Source organism: Mastomys coucha, unplaced genomic scaffold (genome assembly GCF_008632895.1).
Source record: "Mastomys coucha isolate ucsf_1 unplaced genomic scaffold, UCSF_Mcou_1 pScaffold4, whole genome shotgun sequence".
Lineage (NCBI taxonomy): Eukaryota > Metazoa > Chordata > Mammalia > Rodentia > Muridae > Mastomys > Mastomys coucha.
In genome coordinates, this window is record NW_022196910.1 from 45,903,128 (window position 1) to 45,921,859 (window position 18,732).

At 46.3% G+C, this 18,732-nt stretch overlaps 1 protein-coding gene across 6 annotated transcripts in view; it reads right to left on the reverse strand.

The window, feature by feature from the left end:
* Positions 1-2,580: 2,580 nt before the first annotated feature.
* Positions 2,581-18,732, reverse strand: part of Dyrk2 (dual specificity tyrosine phosphorylation regulated kinase 2) — a 35,516-nt gene continuing 19,364 nt past the window's right edge. For 2 of the 6 annotated variants that reach the window (XM_031349512.1, XM_031349511.1), the window contains one exon: positions 2,581-8,165. In XM_031349512.1, coding sequence (XP_031205372.1) covers positions 6,558-8,144 — 1,587 coding nt within the window. In that variant the 5' untranslated portion in view covers positions 8,145-8,165 and the 3' untranslated portion in view covers positions 2,581-6,557. Of the gene's footprint in view, positions 8,166-14,258; positions 15,021-15,059; positions 15,209-15,642; positions 16,115-16,876; positions 16,994-18,732 lie in introns of those variants that run through there. The other 4 variants (XM_031349510.1, XM_031349508.1, XM_031349509.1 and 1 more) reach the window with 4 other exon arrangements.

Below are 18,732 nucleotides of genomic sequence, written 5' to 3' on the forward strand. Positions count from 1 at the left end.
TAAAAGTCTAGATAAACTGCTTATAATCTGTTACATAGTGTTCCTGCAAACTGAAAACTTCAATTTTTATTTCATGGACTTTGGCTTTATAAAGAATACCTCGTTTCTACCAATGAATAAATGGGTTTCAATATTTAAACCTCTCAAGTGAAGGAGGTAAGAAACCTGTTATAGAAAGCAAGGAAACACACTGTCTTTTATTGTTAAAAACTGGTTTATTTACAATTTGGTACTTTAAAACTGTACCTGAAATGTATATATATATATATACACACATATATACATATATATGTGTGTGTAGAGAGATGCTCATATATATATATATACACATATATATATATATATACACACACATACATATATATATATATATATATATATATATATATATATATCCCTGGGAAGTAATCTATATTTACTAAAATATGGAGGCAAAGGGTCCTTAAGAGACTTATCTACTGTGAATTAAGAAATTTACCAATCTGTGAATTTTAACTTTTAGTCCCCTGAGAATTAATGTGTCAAAAATATTATCATATGCTTAAGTGTAAGAAAGGAATAAAAAAAAAGTTCAAGACCACAGGAAATGATGAACGGAGCTACAGTCACCCATTCCACAAATGGCCACATGCCCCGCTTCTGCAAATTAATGGGTGTGTGTGCAGCTGCATCTAAATTTACAGGTAGAGCTAAAAAGACTAAAATGTTCTAGTCTTCAATATTTTTGTGGTTTCTCAATTGAAAAGATAGCCTCAGAAATTGGTAGCTAGCAAACCTCTTTTCTTTCCAGGTGTCTTCCTCTGTTTTTACAAAGTCTCTTTGGTATCATTCATTTCATTTTCTACAACATCAGCCGGGGATAATTATAGCTCAGAGGAGTGTGTAAGGATGAACGATGCTAGTGTGACACGGAGGGATCTGCAGGGAGCTTTCTCCCCTTTGTGGGGAGAGATGCTCATATACGCTGCCAAACACAATACAATTACATCTCTGCGAGTCCTTACCACAGTCAGCTAACACTGAAGAAGAACCACCACTCATTGTTGATTTACTAGACTTCCCTGGGACTCAGAAAAATCGGCCATTCCTGTCTCCCTCGCATTACTAAGGATGCAACCACAACCGATCCGTTAAGTCAAAGGGAAACCAAATAAACCAACCACTTTGCATGAAGAGACAATTCTCTCGTGTTGCACAGCACAGTAGTCAAATTTTCTTTGGGGAGGGACTTATGTACCACTGGTGACAAATGTTTATTTGTGTTAAGTCTGAAGGAAAAGAGGTGTAACTCAGACTAGAAGAAACAAACGAGACAAAGCAAAGGCACAGATAACGTGGTGGTTTCGGGTCTTTTCTAATGCCCTTTCTAAAACAGAACAGTAAGCAAAGCCCTCCCTTCTCTCAAAGATCGGTGCCAGCGCTAACTAATAAGGGACATTCTCTAAGGCTGGTTTGAAAGCAGCATTGAAATTCCTTACTTCTGAATACTTATTTTTATACTTGCTGGCTCCAAAAGGTAATCAGTTCTGGAGACTCAAACAGAATATAGCCTTAATTGACGTAAGAACAAACTAAGATTTGGTAAGAGGGGTGGAAACTGGTCTTTCCTTAGTCAGACCAGGGTGCCATGGGCCTACTTGAGTTTTTATATACATCATGTTCATTGGTTTGCTCTCGTTTGGTGGATTCTGTGGTTGATTGGTTCTGTGTGTGGTGCTTTTACAGTGGATGTTGAGTAGGAAGCAAGCAGGACAAGTCTGAAGACCTTTACACTGTGTGCGAAGACAAAAGCTGGGCTTAGGGATCTCCCTTCCTGCGGCAAATGCTCCTGACAATGGAGAAGGCACCGGAAGCCACAGAATTCTTCCGCTGTGGGTAGCGGGAGGGATGTAAACAAAAGCGTGAGGTAGCTCTCGCCAGGACCGCTCATTGACATTATGTCCTTGCGACGTCTGACTTATTTATTTATATTTATTTATTACCTTGCTTGTTGTCATTGGCAAGTAAACCAGAGCTCGGTGTTAAGTGTGTCAACTTGACACATCTTAAGTTAGTTGCAGCTCACAAGCCTTATTTCCTGACCCAACCATGTCAGGAGACACCAAAATGTGAACCAAGGAGAACATCAACCATAAAAATACCAAAAGCGTGCACATTTCTGAAAGCCTGGGGTAGACTGGAGAGCGTCTTCAGATAACAGACCAGAATGAGGACTATCAGGGAAGGCCTGCGCCCCTGCATCCCTCAAGCCTGAAGGATAAAAGGATTCAAAGCTCTAGTATGGTATGAGATGTAGTAGATACCATATATAAAAACAAATTAACATGAAATTACCAGAGAAAGAATCATCTCAAGAGCTCTGATTTTGTAGGGGGTTTCTTTCTACAAACTCATAATTTAAAAACAAAACAAAACAAAAAATAAACCTCAGAATCTGCATATTTATAGTGAAGAAATAATAGGCGGTTTTAACGTCTCAAGCCACCTGCCATGCTAAACGTCTCCCAGGGTTAACAAACCAGGAAGAATCACACCAGAAATAGGGTGAGATTATGGTTAGAAAAGGGGTGAGAAGTAAGGTAGGACATTAAAATTTTATTCTGAAATTATCTCTGGCCACAACAATAAAATTTAACAAATAATTCACTAAACAGTCTTACTTCTGCTCCAGCTGTACAATGCATACAGTATCATAGAACTGGCCACTAGGATTCAAACCCACTAGAACACTTTCCATGTTAAGTGGCAACAGCAGCATCTCACAGAAATCTGTACATACATATATACACAGTCCACATTCAACCATTTCACATATTTTCAGTACACACAGTTGCAGCATTAATACAGTCACGTGTCTAAGGTGTTGCTCGATTAAAAAAACCCAAGCCCCGGCTTAGACATTCCTGCAGCTGTTGAGCTGATAGAATTACAATGTATCGTATATATGTCCATAGCAGAGAGATGTACAAGCCCCTAAAAACAGAGTCCACGAATACTTTTGTTTTTTTGTTTTTTGTTTTAATGCTACCACAGCATTATGTTGGGCAATATCAAAACCTTTACCAACCAAATCAGTTGATTTTTTAAAATTTTTTTTAAAAAAAATCTGCTTACCAGAAATAGTCTTGATGAAAAAAATTACAAAAAAAAGAATGTTCTCTTTTTAAAATAATTCACGCTTTTAAGATTCCAATATGGCCCAATGCTACTGATGCCTAAAGTGTTTTCTGACATTCTGATGGAGTCGCCTAACAGGACTCCACACCACCCAGTAAGTTTAAAAGTGGCTTAAGTGTCATGCACCCAAATTGTAAAAACCCCTGGCCATCCTTACTAGAGCCAGGCACATAGAAAAGGAACGCACTTTGGTTCATACCAAATGCCCTGGGATTGATCACACTAGAAAATTAAATGCTTTGAGGTAAATTTTTACAAATACAGTTGATTTTTTTTGTCTAGTGTTAGCATAACAAAAAAGTATCATTTAAAAAAATCAGTCTGATGTTAAAATACAACAAAGACCATCTTTAACCTCTTAAACGTGGGAATTCCTGGCGTAACTAACCAATAGTTATCTTGCTCAGCGCCCAATGACAATTCACGCCTTATGGTTTCTATTAAGGCCTATAAATCTAGATATTTAAGACAGATGTTATCTTTGCAGAGGTGGCCTCCTTCTTTACTACTTCTCGTTCAAAGAGTTAAAGAGGCCAAAAGATGCATGCCCAGTAACATGGCATTCAGAACAAAAGGCACATTATTAACACTAAGGGCACCATGTCTCCTCGACGATGTTAACTATGCTGCCCTGCATCCCTCCCTGTCCCACGGTTGTGCTAAGAACACTCTGGTAGTGCAAGAAACAGAGCCAAGTGAGACTGCAACCAAAGACAAGACGACACTGTGCTATTCCTAAATCTGAAAACAGCTCAGACATCCCTAGACAATGGTAACCTGTGAGACCAAGGACCGTTTCCACGCCAACTCCTACTAGCTTATCAGAGCCCTTTATTTAGGTGAAGATCATGAAGAGGCAACAGTTTCATTTTAGACACAATAATTAAGTAGGATTCTCCCCAAAGCAGTGGTATCAGTAAATGCTGTAACATTTTTTAATGAATAAAGGAAATTTTACTGTAGTTGGGGAAGGGGGGTGGAGGTGGGGGGAGAAGGGAGAAAAAAAAAAAAGCCTTGTAGCACATAATAGTTGGCTTTAAAGTTTCTGGTTCCATGTATGGGTTGAACTCCTCACAAATGTCCCGCTGGCATCTAAGAACCAGTTTTGTGTGGTGGGGGAAAGATGAGCCATCTTAGTCCATTTCTAAACTGTTGCAAGTATAGTGACGTTCTAGGAGAGTGAGTGATGTCAGGCTCAGGCAGCAACTAAGTGAGAACAGAGGAAAGGGGCCTGGGGTGAGGGGAGATAGCTTCCATTTTTAAAAATTTATTTTAAAGACCTAAAGACAATAACCATTATTAAGAGACTCATAGCTTTACAAAGTCCCCAGACCAACTCTTTATACTTCTTATGCCTTTAAGCCAAGTTTTAAAAATAAATACACAATTTTTAAGCCCTATAAGCCACTGATTGGGGGTACTGTCACATGAGCATCATTATGTAACTTATTGACATATTATTGCACTTCACAGATTACACAGAACTGTGTATAGTATGCTAAAGAATTTGACTAGGGGAAATAAGCTATAAGCTAAGTACAGGGGTACAAATTAATTTATCAGTGACATCCTTAAATAGTAAAGCAAACAGCGATATTACTAACTTATTAATAAGCTAATCTTATTACTGATTTTTGGCAAATATTTGAAATAATTCCTGAGCATATTTTTCCACCATCAACTGGCAAAGCCTCAAGATAAGAAAAATGTTTTATTCAAAATGACACTTTCTATTTGTTTTTTTTTTTCTTTTTTCTTTTTAAGTACGAGAAAACGTAGAATTAAAAAAACTTAACCGGAAACTTTCTTGGCCTCACTGGGGACCATGCTTTAAGTACTTGTAAATCGATTTACAGGCAATACAATAATATCTGTGCATATAAAAGATTATTTATCCTAATTTTTACTATCCAAAACCTATTGTCCAAACAGGCAGAAATCTTTCTCTATTAAATTGCACATACTAAAAAATTCTTTCCACGTGCCTTGAAATTGATATATATCACTGTTCATACATTAGTGATAAAATACTGAAATTTTCACTGTGAAAATAATTATTATTCAGAGAAGAAAATATTCTTTTACCTAACTCTCAGTTACTCTCGCAGGTAAAGCGTCATTCCCCACAAAAACACTCAGTGCGATTCAAAAGAAAGTCAACTAAATAGAGGAATCTTTTTTTTTCCCGTGGCTTTTCTAGTGAATCAGAGAATAAGTCAGGCCATTTAACTTGACATTGGAATTTCTCCTCCCTTTTCTACCCCTTTTCTTTCTAACGAAAGAGTTGATGCTTCCCCAGGCTAAGGGGACCTCTGTGACACCTACAGTGTGAACTGACTCCAGTCGGTTGGCTACATCTTCTTTGGAACTATGTAACTCCCCACCTTAGGTAGCTAGGCCGCTGTTCTTTTGGAAACTAGGGTACCAAACTGTAGGCATAATGGCAGCTGAAATGTCTCTCTGTGTTATCTATCGGTCTGGGATGGACAACTGAAGGAAAAAAAGACAAACTAAACTAAACACAGGCAACGGATGTGTGTGGTGGAAGAGGAGCGAACAAGAGAAAAGGCAGCAAGGAACCTTAGGGGGGAGGGTCCTTAAAATTAGGTGCAAAAGCAATTCCGTAACCAGAAGGCTTCCTGATTATGACAGCCCGCCATCATCCCAGAGCCTCGGGAAGGAATTCACACATTTCAGTTTCCACTTATCCACTAAACGCTGCTCCGTGGCTTAAGACCATCAGAATGTTAAGTGGGCAGTTGAAAGCAGGCAATCCTATTTTGTAATCATTTGAACAGACTGTGAGGAAAAAAGAAAATCTCTGAAGTGCAGTTTTCCTTAGAGACTTTTTCACCCTGACCCCCACTTCTTCCTCCTCCACTCTGACCCAGATTAATTTATGGAAAATGGAGGCAAGGTGTGCTGCTTCCGTGTGAACCTGGAACCTGGAGAGAGAAGGAGGGTCTCAGGGGGCCACCTCCCTGGGGAGTGGGACGAACCATGAAAACAGAGTGAATGTGTTTGACCGATCTGTAAATGTGTGGCCGTCATGAAGAATCAATGGCCCGCCACCGATGTGATTACTCTGCCACACTAAATACAGTAAGGCTCATCGTACTTTTAGAAACACAAGGAAGAAAAACAAAAACAAAAAGTTTCAGAAAGTATAAAAACTTAAAGCATTGTCCCCATGTATTTTATAAAAACAAAACAAGTCTTACATCAAGTGCTGGAAAGATACAAATGAGTCGAGTTATTGAGCAAACAAGAACAGGTCTGAGCTACACTTTTTCAACCCAGTAAGGCTCAGCTATAACGCGCTTTTGTTTTTGTTTTTTGTTTTTTTTTTTTCAGATTGCCAGCATCAGGGGGACTGGAGCTCAGCTAACGAGTTTCGGCAACACTGTCCTCTGCTGAATATTCCCATTGGCATCTGTCATCTGTGCCAAATTAGTCCTCAGCTTGGAAGCTGAGCTGGAAGGTAGAGGTAACTTGGAAATGGAGGTGATAGCACCGGTACTCTCTGTGACCCTCTTCACCGCTGTCTTCTCCCCGGTCGGAGGCTTTGGCAAGCGCCTCCTAAGCCACGGGTGCCGCAAAGCCTGGCCCGGGGTCATGCGGACCGCGGGATCCCACTCCAAACACTGTTTTAAGAAGTCAAGGAAAAGAGGATCATCACACCCCTTCAGTGCGTTCCCCCACTCTCTGCTCTCTGGCGGACCCCTCAGTTTTCCTCTCCGGGATCGGCCTCCGTTGAGGACCACAGAGCCATCTGAAAGAGTCGTAACAGTGCAGTATCGGGGGTAACCCTTAGAGCTCACGAAATTTTTGGCTCGTTTGGAAGCATCCAGGAGTTTTTGAGAGGGCATGCCCAAAAGCTCAATCATACAAGCCAGCTGGTCCCCTTCATCTTCCCCAGGTAAGAGGGGGTAACCCGTCAGGAGTTCCGCAAGGATGCAACCCAGGCTCCACATGTCAATGGGCATGCCGTACCTGGCTCCAAGGATCACTTCCGGAGCCCGGTAAAAGCGTGACTGGATGTACGTGTAGACGCGCTGGTGCTCGTAACAACTGGAGCCAAAGTCAATCACTTTAATACTGCTTCGACCCTGCTGTTTTAACAAAATGTTCTCAGGCTTAAGGTCACAGTGGATTATTCTGTTCTTGTGCAAAGCATCCAAGCACTGCAGAATCGAGTGGGCAAACTTTCGCACCAGAGGCAGGCTGAAGCCCTGGAACTTATTCTTCTTGATGAGCTCATAGAGGTTCATGCTCAGCAACTCGAACGTCATGCAGATGTGGTTTCGGAAGGTGAAGTTCTCCAACATGTGGATGACGTTCATGGTGTTGTCCTTGTCCTGCTTCCGGAGGTGTTCCAAGATCCGGATCTCCTCAGCCGCCTGCCGGTGGAAGCGCTTCTCGTTTCGCACCATCTTCAGGGCCACGTGTTGGTGGACTTTGTGGTCATAGGCCTTGACCACCTGCCCAAAGCTCCCCTTCCCAATGACCTTGAGGACCTCGTACCTGTAAGCCACATGATCATGGGGCACCTGCACATAGGATCCCTGGTCATCGTCATAACCGCCGTTGTTGGGTCCACCGGTCATGCCTTGGCGTTTCTTTGCATTTGGACCCAAGAAGTATATCTCAGGGTAACTAAAAATCTCATGGTGTTCGAAGGCTGTGAGTTTTTGCATGTATTGCTTCATCGCTTGTTCGGGCGTCATCGGGGTGGTTTTTACCTTCCCCATGCCTTCCATGGACTTCAGAGAGGTGGAGCTCCCCTGCCGTCTGTGAATGCTCTCCAGCTGCCGCTCCGGAACCCCAGGCAAACCCGTCTTGCCCACCGTCGTAAGCCCATTGGGTTGTGTTGTGAGCACTGTCCTCTTGTTACTGTTATCCTCGAACAGCTGCTGAACCTGGATCTGTCCGTGGCTGTGGGTGTTGATGTGGAGGTGGTCATTCATGGTGTGCTTACCGCCGCCAATCTGGAATGCAGACAAGAAGCATCAGCAGAAAGGAAGGAGCCCCGTCTCTCCAAGGATGACTTTAGAAAAGTCCCCGTTAACCCAGTCCCATCTTTACGATATCTAATTTGGCATGAACAACAGCCACAACTGGTTTTACTAAATGGAAAGTGATGTGTGCCCAAGCTGTCCCATGAACATACACTAGCAGAGAGAATGAGAAGGCTGGTTATAGGCAAGACAGATTAAAAAACAAACAAACAAACAAACAAAAAAAGCAGAAGAACAGTAGAATGGGCGGGGTTAGGATGCATAGGACAGCCCTGGGAATGCCAGCTCTACATAGCCTGGGTCCTTGGAGTAAGTTTTCCGGGAGCAAGGATCAAACGTTCCTGTTATCATCCTGCACCTAGTGTTTAATAACAGGCCTGGCCCATGGCAGGTGTTTTGAGCCATATCTGATCTGGAAATGAAAGCACAAACAAGTACCATCTACTGTGCTGCCCACACCCAGACCACGGTGTCTTCCGCACTTCATTTAGGCATTCTTTATTTACACGAGGACGGGAATCCCATTTGTCTAGCACTCTGTTACGTATCTGGACTGCCTCCCAAACCACTCTGAGTTTCCTTCTTCCCTGGAAGTTATAATTGACCTAGGAGAGGACACATAGCAACAAACTAAATATGCTTCTATTGACAGTCTCATGTAGATACGTGTGCCCTGGTTACCTCGAGAACTTCAAGCCTGTTGTTTACAGTTTCTGGGTGTTGGTGACTTTATAATCAGTTAAGGTCATTCTGTCCAACAAACTGAGCAACTGCCATTCAGTTTGGGGCCTCTGGTCCATAGCTCAGTACTTATGCATGGATTTCTACAGGCCCTATGGGATAGTCAGGTTTCCAACACAGAGTAATATTGAGACTGCCTCTGTCACAGGATCTAAAATCATCTAAGAGACAAACCTCTGCACATGTCCCTTAAAGAGTTTCTAGATTGGGCTAACTGAGGTGGGAAGATCCAACCTATATATATGTGGCTGCACTTTTCCACAGGCTGGGGTTTCAGACTGGATAAACAAAGTGAGCCAAGCACTATCACGCTTTTCCATCCAACTTCCCACAAGCAGAGGCAGTGTGACCAGCTGCCTCGGGTTCCTGCCATCATGCCTTCATGCCGTGACAGCATAGCCTTTCTTAAATTGTCAGCCAAAATAAACCCTTCCTCTTTTAAACTGGTTCTTGACAGGTATTTGCTCACAGCAAAGGAAACAGTAACTAATATAAATACAAAGTAGCAATTTCTATTTCTGGCATACATGCCATCCCGGAATAGTCTCATCTAAACAAAACTTGACAAGGCAAAGGAAGAGCCCTCCTTTTCCTATCCTGAATCGCCTTGGGATTTCCTTCAAGCAGCCTGCTGGTGGATTCTTACTTGAGACCTCAAAGAATCAACTTGTCACCATAATCTACCTCACTCATTCAACCAGTAATAGTAAGGGACAGGCTACAAAGTGCTGGGAACTCTGCCCATTGGAAATTTACAATAAACAAGATGAGTCCTAGTTCCTCGGTGCTAAGTCCTCTGCTTTGGGTTATTCATACTCCTGAAAGAACAGGCATGCTCTGCAGGGTAGCATGGGAATTCAAGAAATGGTTTGGGAGCGGCTGGATTATAAAATGAAATCCCCTGATCATTTTTTTTGAACTGACAAGCAGCAAGCGTAATGACCATCTATGGAGTGAGACTCTTTGCTTACTTCTAAAACAGAAGAAAGCCAGTACTTGAGACTATGACTTTACAGAATCAAGAATTTTATTCCTCATAGAGACTTTCAACAGATTTCTCTTAAGGAGCCCATAGATGATACTCCATGTAAGGTGACATTATGTTTTACTAAGGGAAGTGGTATCTTTTTCAATTTCAAAAGCAAGGCAATCCATAAAATACATCAGAAAAGCTCTGCACATATTAAAATGTAATACAAACCTGTTTGTCCTTTCCTTCCTTTTCCCAGGTTTTTAAGACCCCAGAGTTACCCAGGAACTTGCTAACAAATGCTAGCCTTGGGGTGGGGTAACCAATGCTTGCACCATCTGCCTCTAAAGAGCTAGGTGCTGCCCTGCTCTACTGTGCCCCAGCCTATGGACGGCTTTTCTTCCAAAGCTTCATCCATCTCTGAGCCCTCTTTACTTTGTAGTCTTTAAAGCACCAGGAATGAAAAGGACTCAAGATTTGAAATCTGTCTCTTCAGGGCCAGAGGGAGATTACTTCAGATCCATTTCATCCAGACCTATGCTATATGACTCATGAAGCACATTAAGGGTAACATCAACCTTGGCATTTTAAAGATTCCTAAAATGCTAGCACCATAAAACTTTTTGAGCATCAAGAATTGACTCCAGTTTAGGTTATTATAATTATTTTTTGTATAATCCAAAAAAAAAAATTATTTCAAATATTTTAGTGGCCAGAAGTAAAGAGGTTGCCCATATATTGGTCCACCACGTCTCTCTCCAGCTGCCTTCTCTTGGTATCCTTTTGCAGGATCAGCTATGTACCCTTGCTGACTGGTGGGGCCAAGCTTCCATTCTCTTGCTTTTTCACTCCTATAATTTCCCAGTCAGTGCTGAGCACAGCTGGGATGTCAGGAGTGCCCCTCATTGGCTGTAGCCTCTCCTCTTCCAGACACGCCCATCCATGCCTCCTGGACTCAAGTCCTTCCGCTCAGCTGCTAATGCCTTTCTGCTCCCACGGGCAACTCAAACAAACTCCTAAGTTTTCTTTATAAAGCCAAATGTTTTCTTGTTATCATAATCTTCGACTTTAAAACAAACAAATAAACACCAACAACGGGGGGTGGGGGGGGGACCTTCACTTTCTAAATAATCACTCTGACTGAATACCTGGTAATCCCTGACAGTGTATACCTGGGAAACCCTCTGGGGATCTGGCACTTCCCGCACTATGGTGAAGTCTCCTGTGTCCAATCCCTCATGCCCTTCTAAGAGCTACATTTCACTGTACACTGCTTGTTTTCACTGGGACAACTGAGGTGGATATGCAGGCAGAATCTGCAGAGGCAGACCCAGACACACCCTGCTTCATAGCCTAAACTCTTCAAATCTTTCTCCACGGTGTTTCTAGAGTTGGCATGGACACACTGTCTATCTGAGCCTTTTCTTGCTTTTGCTTGTAGCCCATGGCTACATCCCACCACCAGAGCCAATGCATGCAGTAAGAACACATCTGGTCTGAGCCCTTCCAAGTCTGATTTATCCATCTCAGAGGAACATGGCTGAACTCCCAAGACACAGGAATCTCGTGCATTTTCACACCCTCTCTGGTTGATGGTGATAGTTTTCTAAGAGCCCAGAGATTTTCACACATGAAGTGAATGCAGTGCCCCCAGTTACTATGTGACCCTGGGCTGTTTACTTAATCTTTCTGAACTGCGGTGTCCTTGTGTGTAAAAGGGTCCCAAGCTGCCTCCTCAGGGCTATTAGGGAGATTGGCGAGGTTACCTGTGGAAAGGGTTTGGTACAGTACTGAGCAGGTGACAGCTCTGACCACTGTCCTTTGCAGACGCTGCTTTCAATCTCCTTCATTGCACTGTTCAGATGATAAACTCCTATACATTCTTCAAAGCCCATAGCTCTCACGTCCTCTAATCTATTAAATCCACCCCCTACACACACACACATGCACACTGCTTCATTTTTCACTCTGGTTTGACAAAAATTGCACCCATTTATCTGGCTGCTGAGAAATTACAGGGAGAAGGTCACCTCTTATTTTTCTTAAGTCCTCGACAACATAAACTCAGGTACATGGTAGGAATTTAATGAATATCTCCCTACTAGAAGCACACACATCAAGAAATGTCCCTTGGAGTCATTCTTCAGAGACTGTGTTTGCATCTTCAAAAGAAAACATGAAGTCAACACTGAGGGAGTTGGGAAATCTCCCAAGAGGCCCAGGTCACGAGATCTTGCTGGGCCTCCAAGGCAAAGGACAGCTGGTTACAAAGTACCCGAGGCAGACATCTTAACAACGCCCAAGAGCCTTACACATTCCAGGAGGTAAAGATATTTACTGGAAGGTTCCAGGAAGAGGAGGACTTTGGGGCAGGACCCTGAAATCACAACCAAAATCAAGTGCACACAACTGACACATGGAGGGCTTAGGGGAGGGGCACCCAGAAAGGCCAGGACCAGATCATAAACATGAGGACACTGAAAACTCCACCGTCACCTCAACCTCCTGCAGTCAGCGACCATGGGTCGGCCCCTTGGCTAAGGTAGCACAGTGTGTCACATTCAAGAATGCAAGCTGAAACTAACTGAAGGTAATGGTTAAACTCTCCACGAGCGCATGCATTAAAGCGGGGAGACCCATAAAGCCCTCCTTGGAACATGTGATGTTTTAGTATTGAAACTTCTATCAGACAACAGGTCAAGGAGTCTGGAGTACTTTATCATTCTCTTGCGATACCAAAATGGCAAGTGACAGACGCTCCTTGGGCTAAGACTTCTGGGTGTTTTAAAGCCTCCCCAAATCATCTGAGAAATGTTGTGTGGTGTTATGGGAATAAAATTGTGGAGGTTAAAAAAAAAATCATTGATGAGTAATTTAAACATTAAAAGTTTTAAAGATATATATATGCTAATATCTTAGAATGCATATATATATATATATATATATATATATATATATATATATATGTTTAAAGCTGATGAGAATTGAGATATTTGTTGGTTTTACTTTTAGGACAAGCTGACCTAAACTAAATTGCTATATTATACAATAAAAAGTCATACAAAAAATTAGAAAGCAAACTTCCATGGAAAATTCCAAAGTTCATAATCCTGTCATGTGTTTAAGGGAGAAGACGGGCCTGCTCCACTCATTCTTCTTACTGCCCTTTCTCCTCCTGTCATTCCTCCACAGTTCCTCCTAGGTGTAGTTGCTCCAGATACAAACACATAAACACTTCTGAAAATGTGGAAGACCTGGTGCCCGCAATCTGCAAAGGTTCTAGTACTTATACTAAAGCTAATACTGGTTCCCAGAACTAGCAGTCCCAAGTGGTACATGAAGTGAAGAGTTGGGAGGGTGTGTGCCTCGGCAGTACATATTTGAGTTGTCTATGGACTCCTGACAGCTCAGTTAACCTGTGGAGTCTGCATCCTCAGGTAAACACGCAGAGGACCCAGATAAACCCTGCACTCCTCAATGCCCCTGAGCTGGGAAACCTGTAATGTTATATAAACCAAGCTGAAACTAACATTTGAAACACAAAGCTTCACTTTCAAAAGCGAGGATCCATGGATGCAGAGCAACTGTAATTCATCCTTCTGCAATTCACGTCACACACGGACCACAGCACAGCACAGGTATCTCTCCTGAAATCACCTTCCTGGCTTTTTCTCTCTGGTGTCACACAGGCTATTCTGCTAGTGACAACTTTTCCTTCTCCCAATTCCATAACATATTTCAATCACAAAGAAGTTCTGATCAGGCAAAGGCCATCCTTACAAAAATTGGGAAATCAGAGGCAAACTGAGTTATTTCTTTTCCAGTTCAAGACATGTAACATGATCACACCAACACATGGGGGGCGGAAAAATGGACGCTGTATTTTCCAAACTGTCAGATGATTCGAAACCAGCCAAAACCACAGAAAATCCAAACCTCTAAAACCAAGGGTGGTTCCTTTCTAGGATGCCCTTGTGGCAATCACATCCCTACTACCTGCAGGCTCTCTCCCAGCAACAGTACAACCCAGATGAGTTAATCCCTGTGTAATGAATCCCCAGTCCCTAGGACAGACTCACCGAGAAAAACAGAAAGAGAACAACAAACCATGTCTATGAAACTGTCTGTCTCTAGCACAACTAAAGTCCATCTTCTCATCTCTAGTGATAAGTTTCAGTCACACAGGACCCCAGAGACGCTCCCTGCAGGCCACAAACCATGGGTGGGTGCTCTCAAGCAACTTTAACTCGGCAACAAAATCCTATGCCCTGCAAGCAACCTCACACAGAAACCATCCTAGTTTGCTCACGCTCCCAGAGAGCCTTTGGGAAAGAGACCTTTGAAACAATCACCTTCGGCAAGCGCACACCTCCTCTAGGCTCATGGTCACCATCCAAAGGCCATCGCTGGGAGCTGAGGAAAGGAACATGCTGAAGTGGAATCCAGCTTGCCAGTCTCTGCAGCCACCAGTCCCAGGCTCCGCTCTCCTCCCCCGGTCTCAAGGGACCACAGCCCTTGTCAGGTGCCCTTCCTCTGCCACCTCAAAAGAGAAGCCGGCCCTTTCCTTTTGAGCAATATCCACGTTGAGAATCCTACGGGGGAGGGGGTTGTTTTGTTTTGACTACTGCTGTAGCTCTTATTTTTGTTAATGTTAATTACAATTTCTGCTGTGCTCAAACCTGTAGCTCTCATAAAACATGCTTACACACGCGGGGACAATTGGCGGGTGCTCCCTGCTGGCTGGAGCCAGGCCTCGGAGGCTCTTTGGGGGATCGATTTTCCGGGCAGGGTAGCCTAGCTGTCCCCTAACACATACGTTTCTATAAATAGCCACTACCCCTGGGGTTGGGAGTAGATGTTTACCGGGTCGGGGGAAGGGAGCTCTGGGAAGCAGAGATGAAAAAAAGGGGAGGGGAGCGCAAGGAGGAAGTTCCCAGGAAAAGGAGCTCTGGGGTGGGCGAGCACCAGAGGGAAGCGAGGGGCCCACACCACGAATCTCCTTTGTGGCAGCAGCTCGGGGCTCGCCCAAGTTGCAGAGGGCGGCGTCGAGGACAGGCCCCTGCCAGGGGCTTGGAGATTCGGCCCTCTCTTCCCACAGTCGGAACCCGACAAGCCAGGGGTCTGCCTGGCGCCCTCCCAAAGCCAGGTCTCACCGTGTGGGCTGTAGTGGTAGCGTTGCTGGCCCGGAGAGGCGGCAGGGCGATGGGGGAGGGCGGGCCGGTCCCCACTCCGCTTCGGGGAGCCCCCGCGCCGATCCCCGGGGAAGCCTGAAGCTGGCGAACGGCGGTGTCCCCTCCTCGGCCTGGGAGCCACGCGCGGGAGGAGACAAAAGAGGGTCAGGGTGGGGGAAGAGAGTCACCCAGACCCCCGCCCCCGCCCCGGTGAGCAGCGAACCCCCTCTTCCAGGGAGAAGATGGAAGGAGACACCCGGCCCGGGGAAAAGCCGGCGGCGTGCGGCGAAACGAGGGAGGTCGGGACGCGGCTCCCCGGCGCGCACCCGCCAGCTGCAAAGTTAAGTTCGCGACCCGGCGGGGAGCAGTGCTGGGCCGGAGCTCCGGAGCCCACGTCGCCGGGCCGGGGGAGGGGAGGGCGGGCCACCGAGAGGGCGCAGCGGCGGGGTCGCGTTCCCGATGCCCCTCGCTCATCCCGCCGGGTTCAGTGATCCCGGGGCACCAACGCGCGCAGCCCGCGCCCCGCGCCCCGCGCCCCGCGCCGCCGGGGTCCCGGGGCCCTTACCGGTCGGGTAGGCGGCGGGAGCGGCGGCCGAAGGTTTCCTGGTTAACATGGCCGCGGGAGAGGAACGTGCATGGCAGTGCTGCCCTCGCCGCCGGTCCCGCCGCTACTCCTCGCCGCCGCCGCCGCCTCCTGGTCGCCCCTCACGCGGGTCCCCCGCGCCTCGTCGCCGCCTCGCTCCCGCTACAGCCAGACACACGCAGTCCGCTGCATCCCCTCGGCCCGGACCCGCCGCCGCGAGCCCCCCGCTCTCCTCCTCGCCGCCGCCGTCCCCCTCGTCCTCGGGCGGCTGCTGTACCCCCCGGCCCGTGCACATGCCTCGCCCTCCTCTGCCGCACCGCTGGCCTCCCCGACTCCCTCACATCGGGGCCGCGGGGAGCGGGCTGCGGCCGCCGGGACCCACTCGCTCGGGAGCCTCCTCCCGGGCCCGCGCGCGTCCGCGCACACTCGCACTCACGCTCGCCCCCGCCGCTCGCGCCCGAGAAGGCCAGCCCCGCCCCCGCGAGGCCCCGCCCCGGACTCCCCCCGGCCCCAGCCACACAGGCTGGCGGCCACCCCACCCCCACCCGCCACCCCGGGAGTCCCACCCCCTCCGATCTTCCGCAGAGCCGCCCTCCGCACCCGGGAAAACTGCGGCTCCGGCTCGCCCTGCGCCTCCCCTGCGGCCATCTGCCCTCTCCCCGGGTCCCCCTCGCCCCTGCGACGCCCCTCCCGGCACTACCGCGCAACCTACCGCGGCCGGCCTCCTCCCGAAATTGCTGCAGAGACCCCTCCCTCTCCCATCACGCCCCTAAACACCGCTCTTAATGGCTGCTCCCAGACAATACTGCGGCCCCCCCCAGCCCCCGGCCCCTGTCCCTGTCCCTGTCCCTGCCCCAGGGGGTCAGCCAGCCCCTCTCCCCAGTTTATCATGGAGAGAACTTAGTTGTATGAGGGTCACCTCGGAAAGTCAGGCCCCGAGGAGGGACTGCGGCTGAGCCTGGTGACCCAAGCATGGACGAAGGAAGGGGCTGCCCTTCCACCTCCATCTCGGCCACGCACGCTCTCCCTGATTCAGGGACACCGAGTGACCGCTGCCCTCCAGTCGCTAGGACAAGGGGAGGCAGACAGGCGCCTGTGGACCGCAGCTGAGGTAGCAGTTGGCTGTGGGTTGCTAGGCAAAAATAAACATCAGAGACACCTCCCATTTCCTTACAACTCCAGCCTTTCCCCAGCACGGCCACTGAGACAGACACACCTTCCTTTCAGCTCTCTGCTGCACTGGCGCGACACCTCTGATTCCTCACATCCTCGGAGGGAAAGAGTCTTTTTCCCTTTCCCTTCCCAGACACGTGGAGAATTTCCCCGTCCTTTTCATTTGTGGTCTACGGCCTGTTTCCCAGGAAGAACAAAAATTTGCTTCCCTGTCGTAGCACACCTAAGCTTTGTCGCGCGTGGCACACTTGTGCACCTTTGTCCACTTGAACAGTCAGGTGTGGAGGGAAGGCTCCAAAAAAATCCCAGCAGATAGGGAAGAAAGTTGGACCGCGTCCAGGCATACACTTCCTTCCTGGGAGGTGCCTAGTTTCTGAAGTGCTCCTGGAGTCCTGTGTCCATTTTTTACTATCCTGTTCCTTGTGTCTGTCTTGGAGTCCCTGAGAGTGCTGGCCCCCTCTAGAGCAGACTTCAGTCTTGAGGGAGATACCTCCTGCAGAGTTCTGTGGGCTCTGCTGTTTGCAGATTGCCATAGCAACCTCCTACAAAGATCACCTCAGCTTCATCCAAAAGCCAAAAGAGCCGGTCCACATGACAGCATGACCCTCTTGGGCGCCTACAAAGTAATAAGAGGACGAACAGCACATTCCACTCTCGAAGAAAATGAGAGACAGAGACAGACAGAGGAGAGAGACAAAAAGAAAGGCAGAGACACACAGACAGAAAAGGCTAATTTCTTTCCTTTGGGGGGTTCTTTTACAAGAAAGTAGGGCCATGGAAGAATATTAATAATCGGCTCATGTCATGACCTAAATTGCCCCTAGCAAGAAATCCCTCTCTGTGCTTATCACATTCAAACCCACAGGGGAAGGCTGGAGTGGCATTCAGAATTAACTTAGAGAAAGGGGCTACTAAGGAGCAGCCACATGGCTGTATGTATCTGAGATTCTCAGTGTGGTCTCACTATTGCTCTGCTCACAGCCAGTGCTCTTTCAAGAAAACTCAGGTATTTCCCCCTTACTCTTTCTAAAGAATTATTTCCTCCCCGTCTTACTTGTTGAGTACTCCATATGACTGATGTTTGAAAAAAATATTGTTCTTAAATATCAACTCCAGTATCAACTTATTTGTACTTATTTGTATTTCAAACACCATTGCTTCAAAATTAAATAAGAAAAATCATAAATAAGAATACTAATAGTACAGGTACATTCTAATAAGAAGTCATAAATAAGAAGAATAGTAATTGTACAGGTACGTTCTAACTCTATATCCAAATTGATGATATTAAGAGATTACAAATAAGGGGGAAAGAACACTTTTTTTTTCTTTTTACAAAGAAGCAAAATTATTTGCTTTAATTAAAGAAAATGATATATTTCTCATTTACTGAATTGTAAATAAAGTATCTTTTACTCTATGACAATTTCATAAGGCAAACAGTATATATTATCATATCTACCCCAACTGTCTCTGTCCCCTCCCCTGTCCCACACCCTATTCCTTTCTATCAAGACCAGCCCCCAGCCTCCAGCAACCCCCAACATCTTCTCCTCCTCCTCCCTATTGCCCTCCCCCTCCTCTTCCTTCCCCCCTCCTCCTCCTCGTTCTCCTCTCTCTTGACCTCTTCTCTTGTGCTTTTGTTTTCCAGAGCCCACAGGGTCTAACTAGCTCTGTCTATTAGGATGCTGACCTGTTTGGCTTGATCTTGCACTGGCGACATGGCTCCTGTGAGTTCATGTGTGCAATGCCTATGGCATCTCCGGAAGACCAGTGTCTCAGAGCCTTTCTCCCAGTCCTCCAGCTCCAACCTTCTTCCTGTTCTGTCTTCCAAACCCAGGGTTTGGAAGATAACAGACTACAACTCTCTGTCTCTCTCTGTTTCTGTCTTTGTCTCTC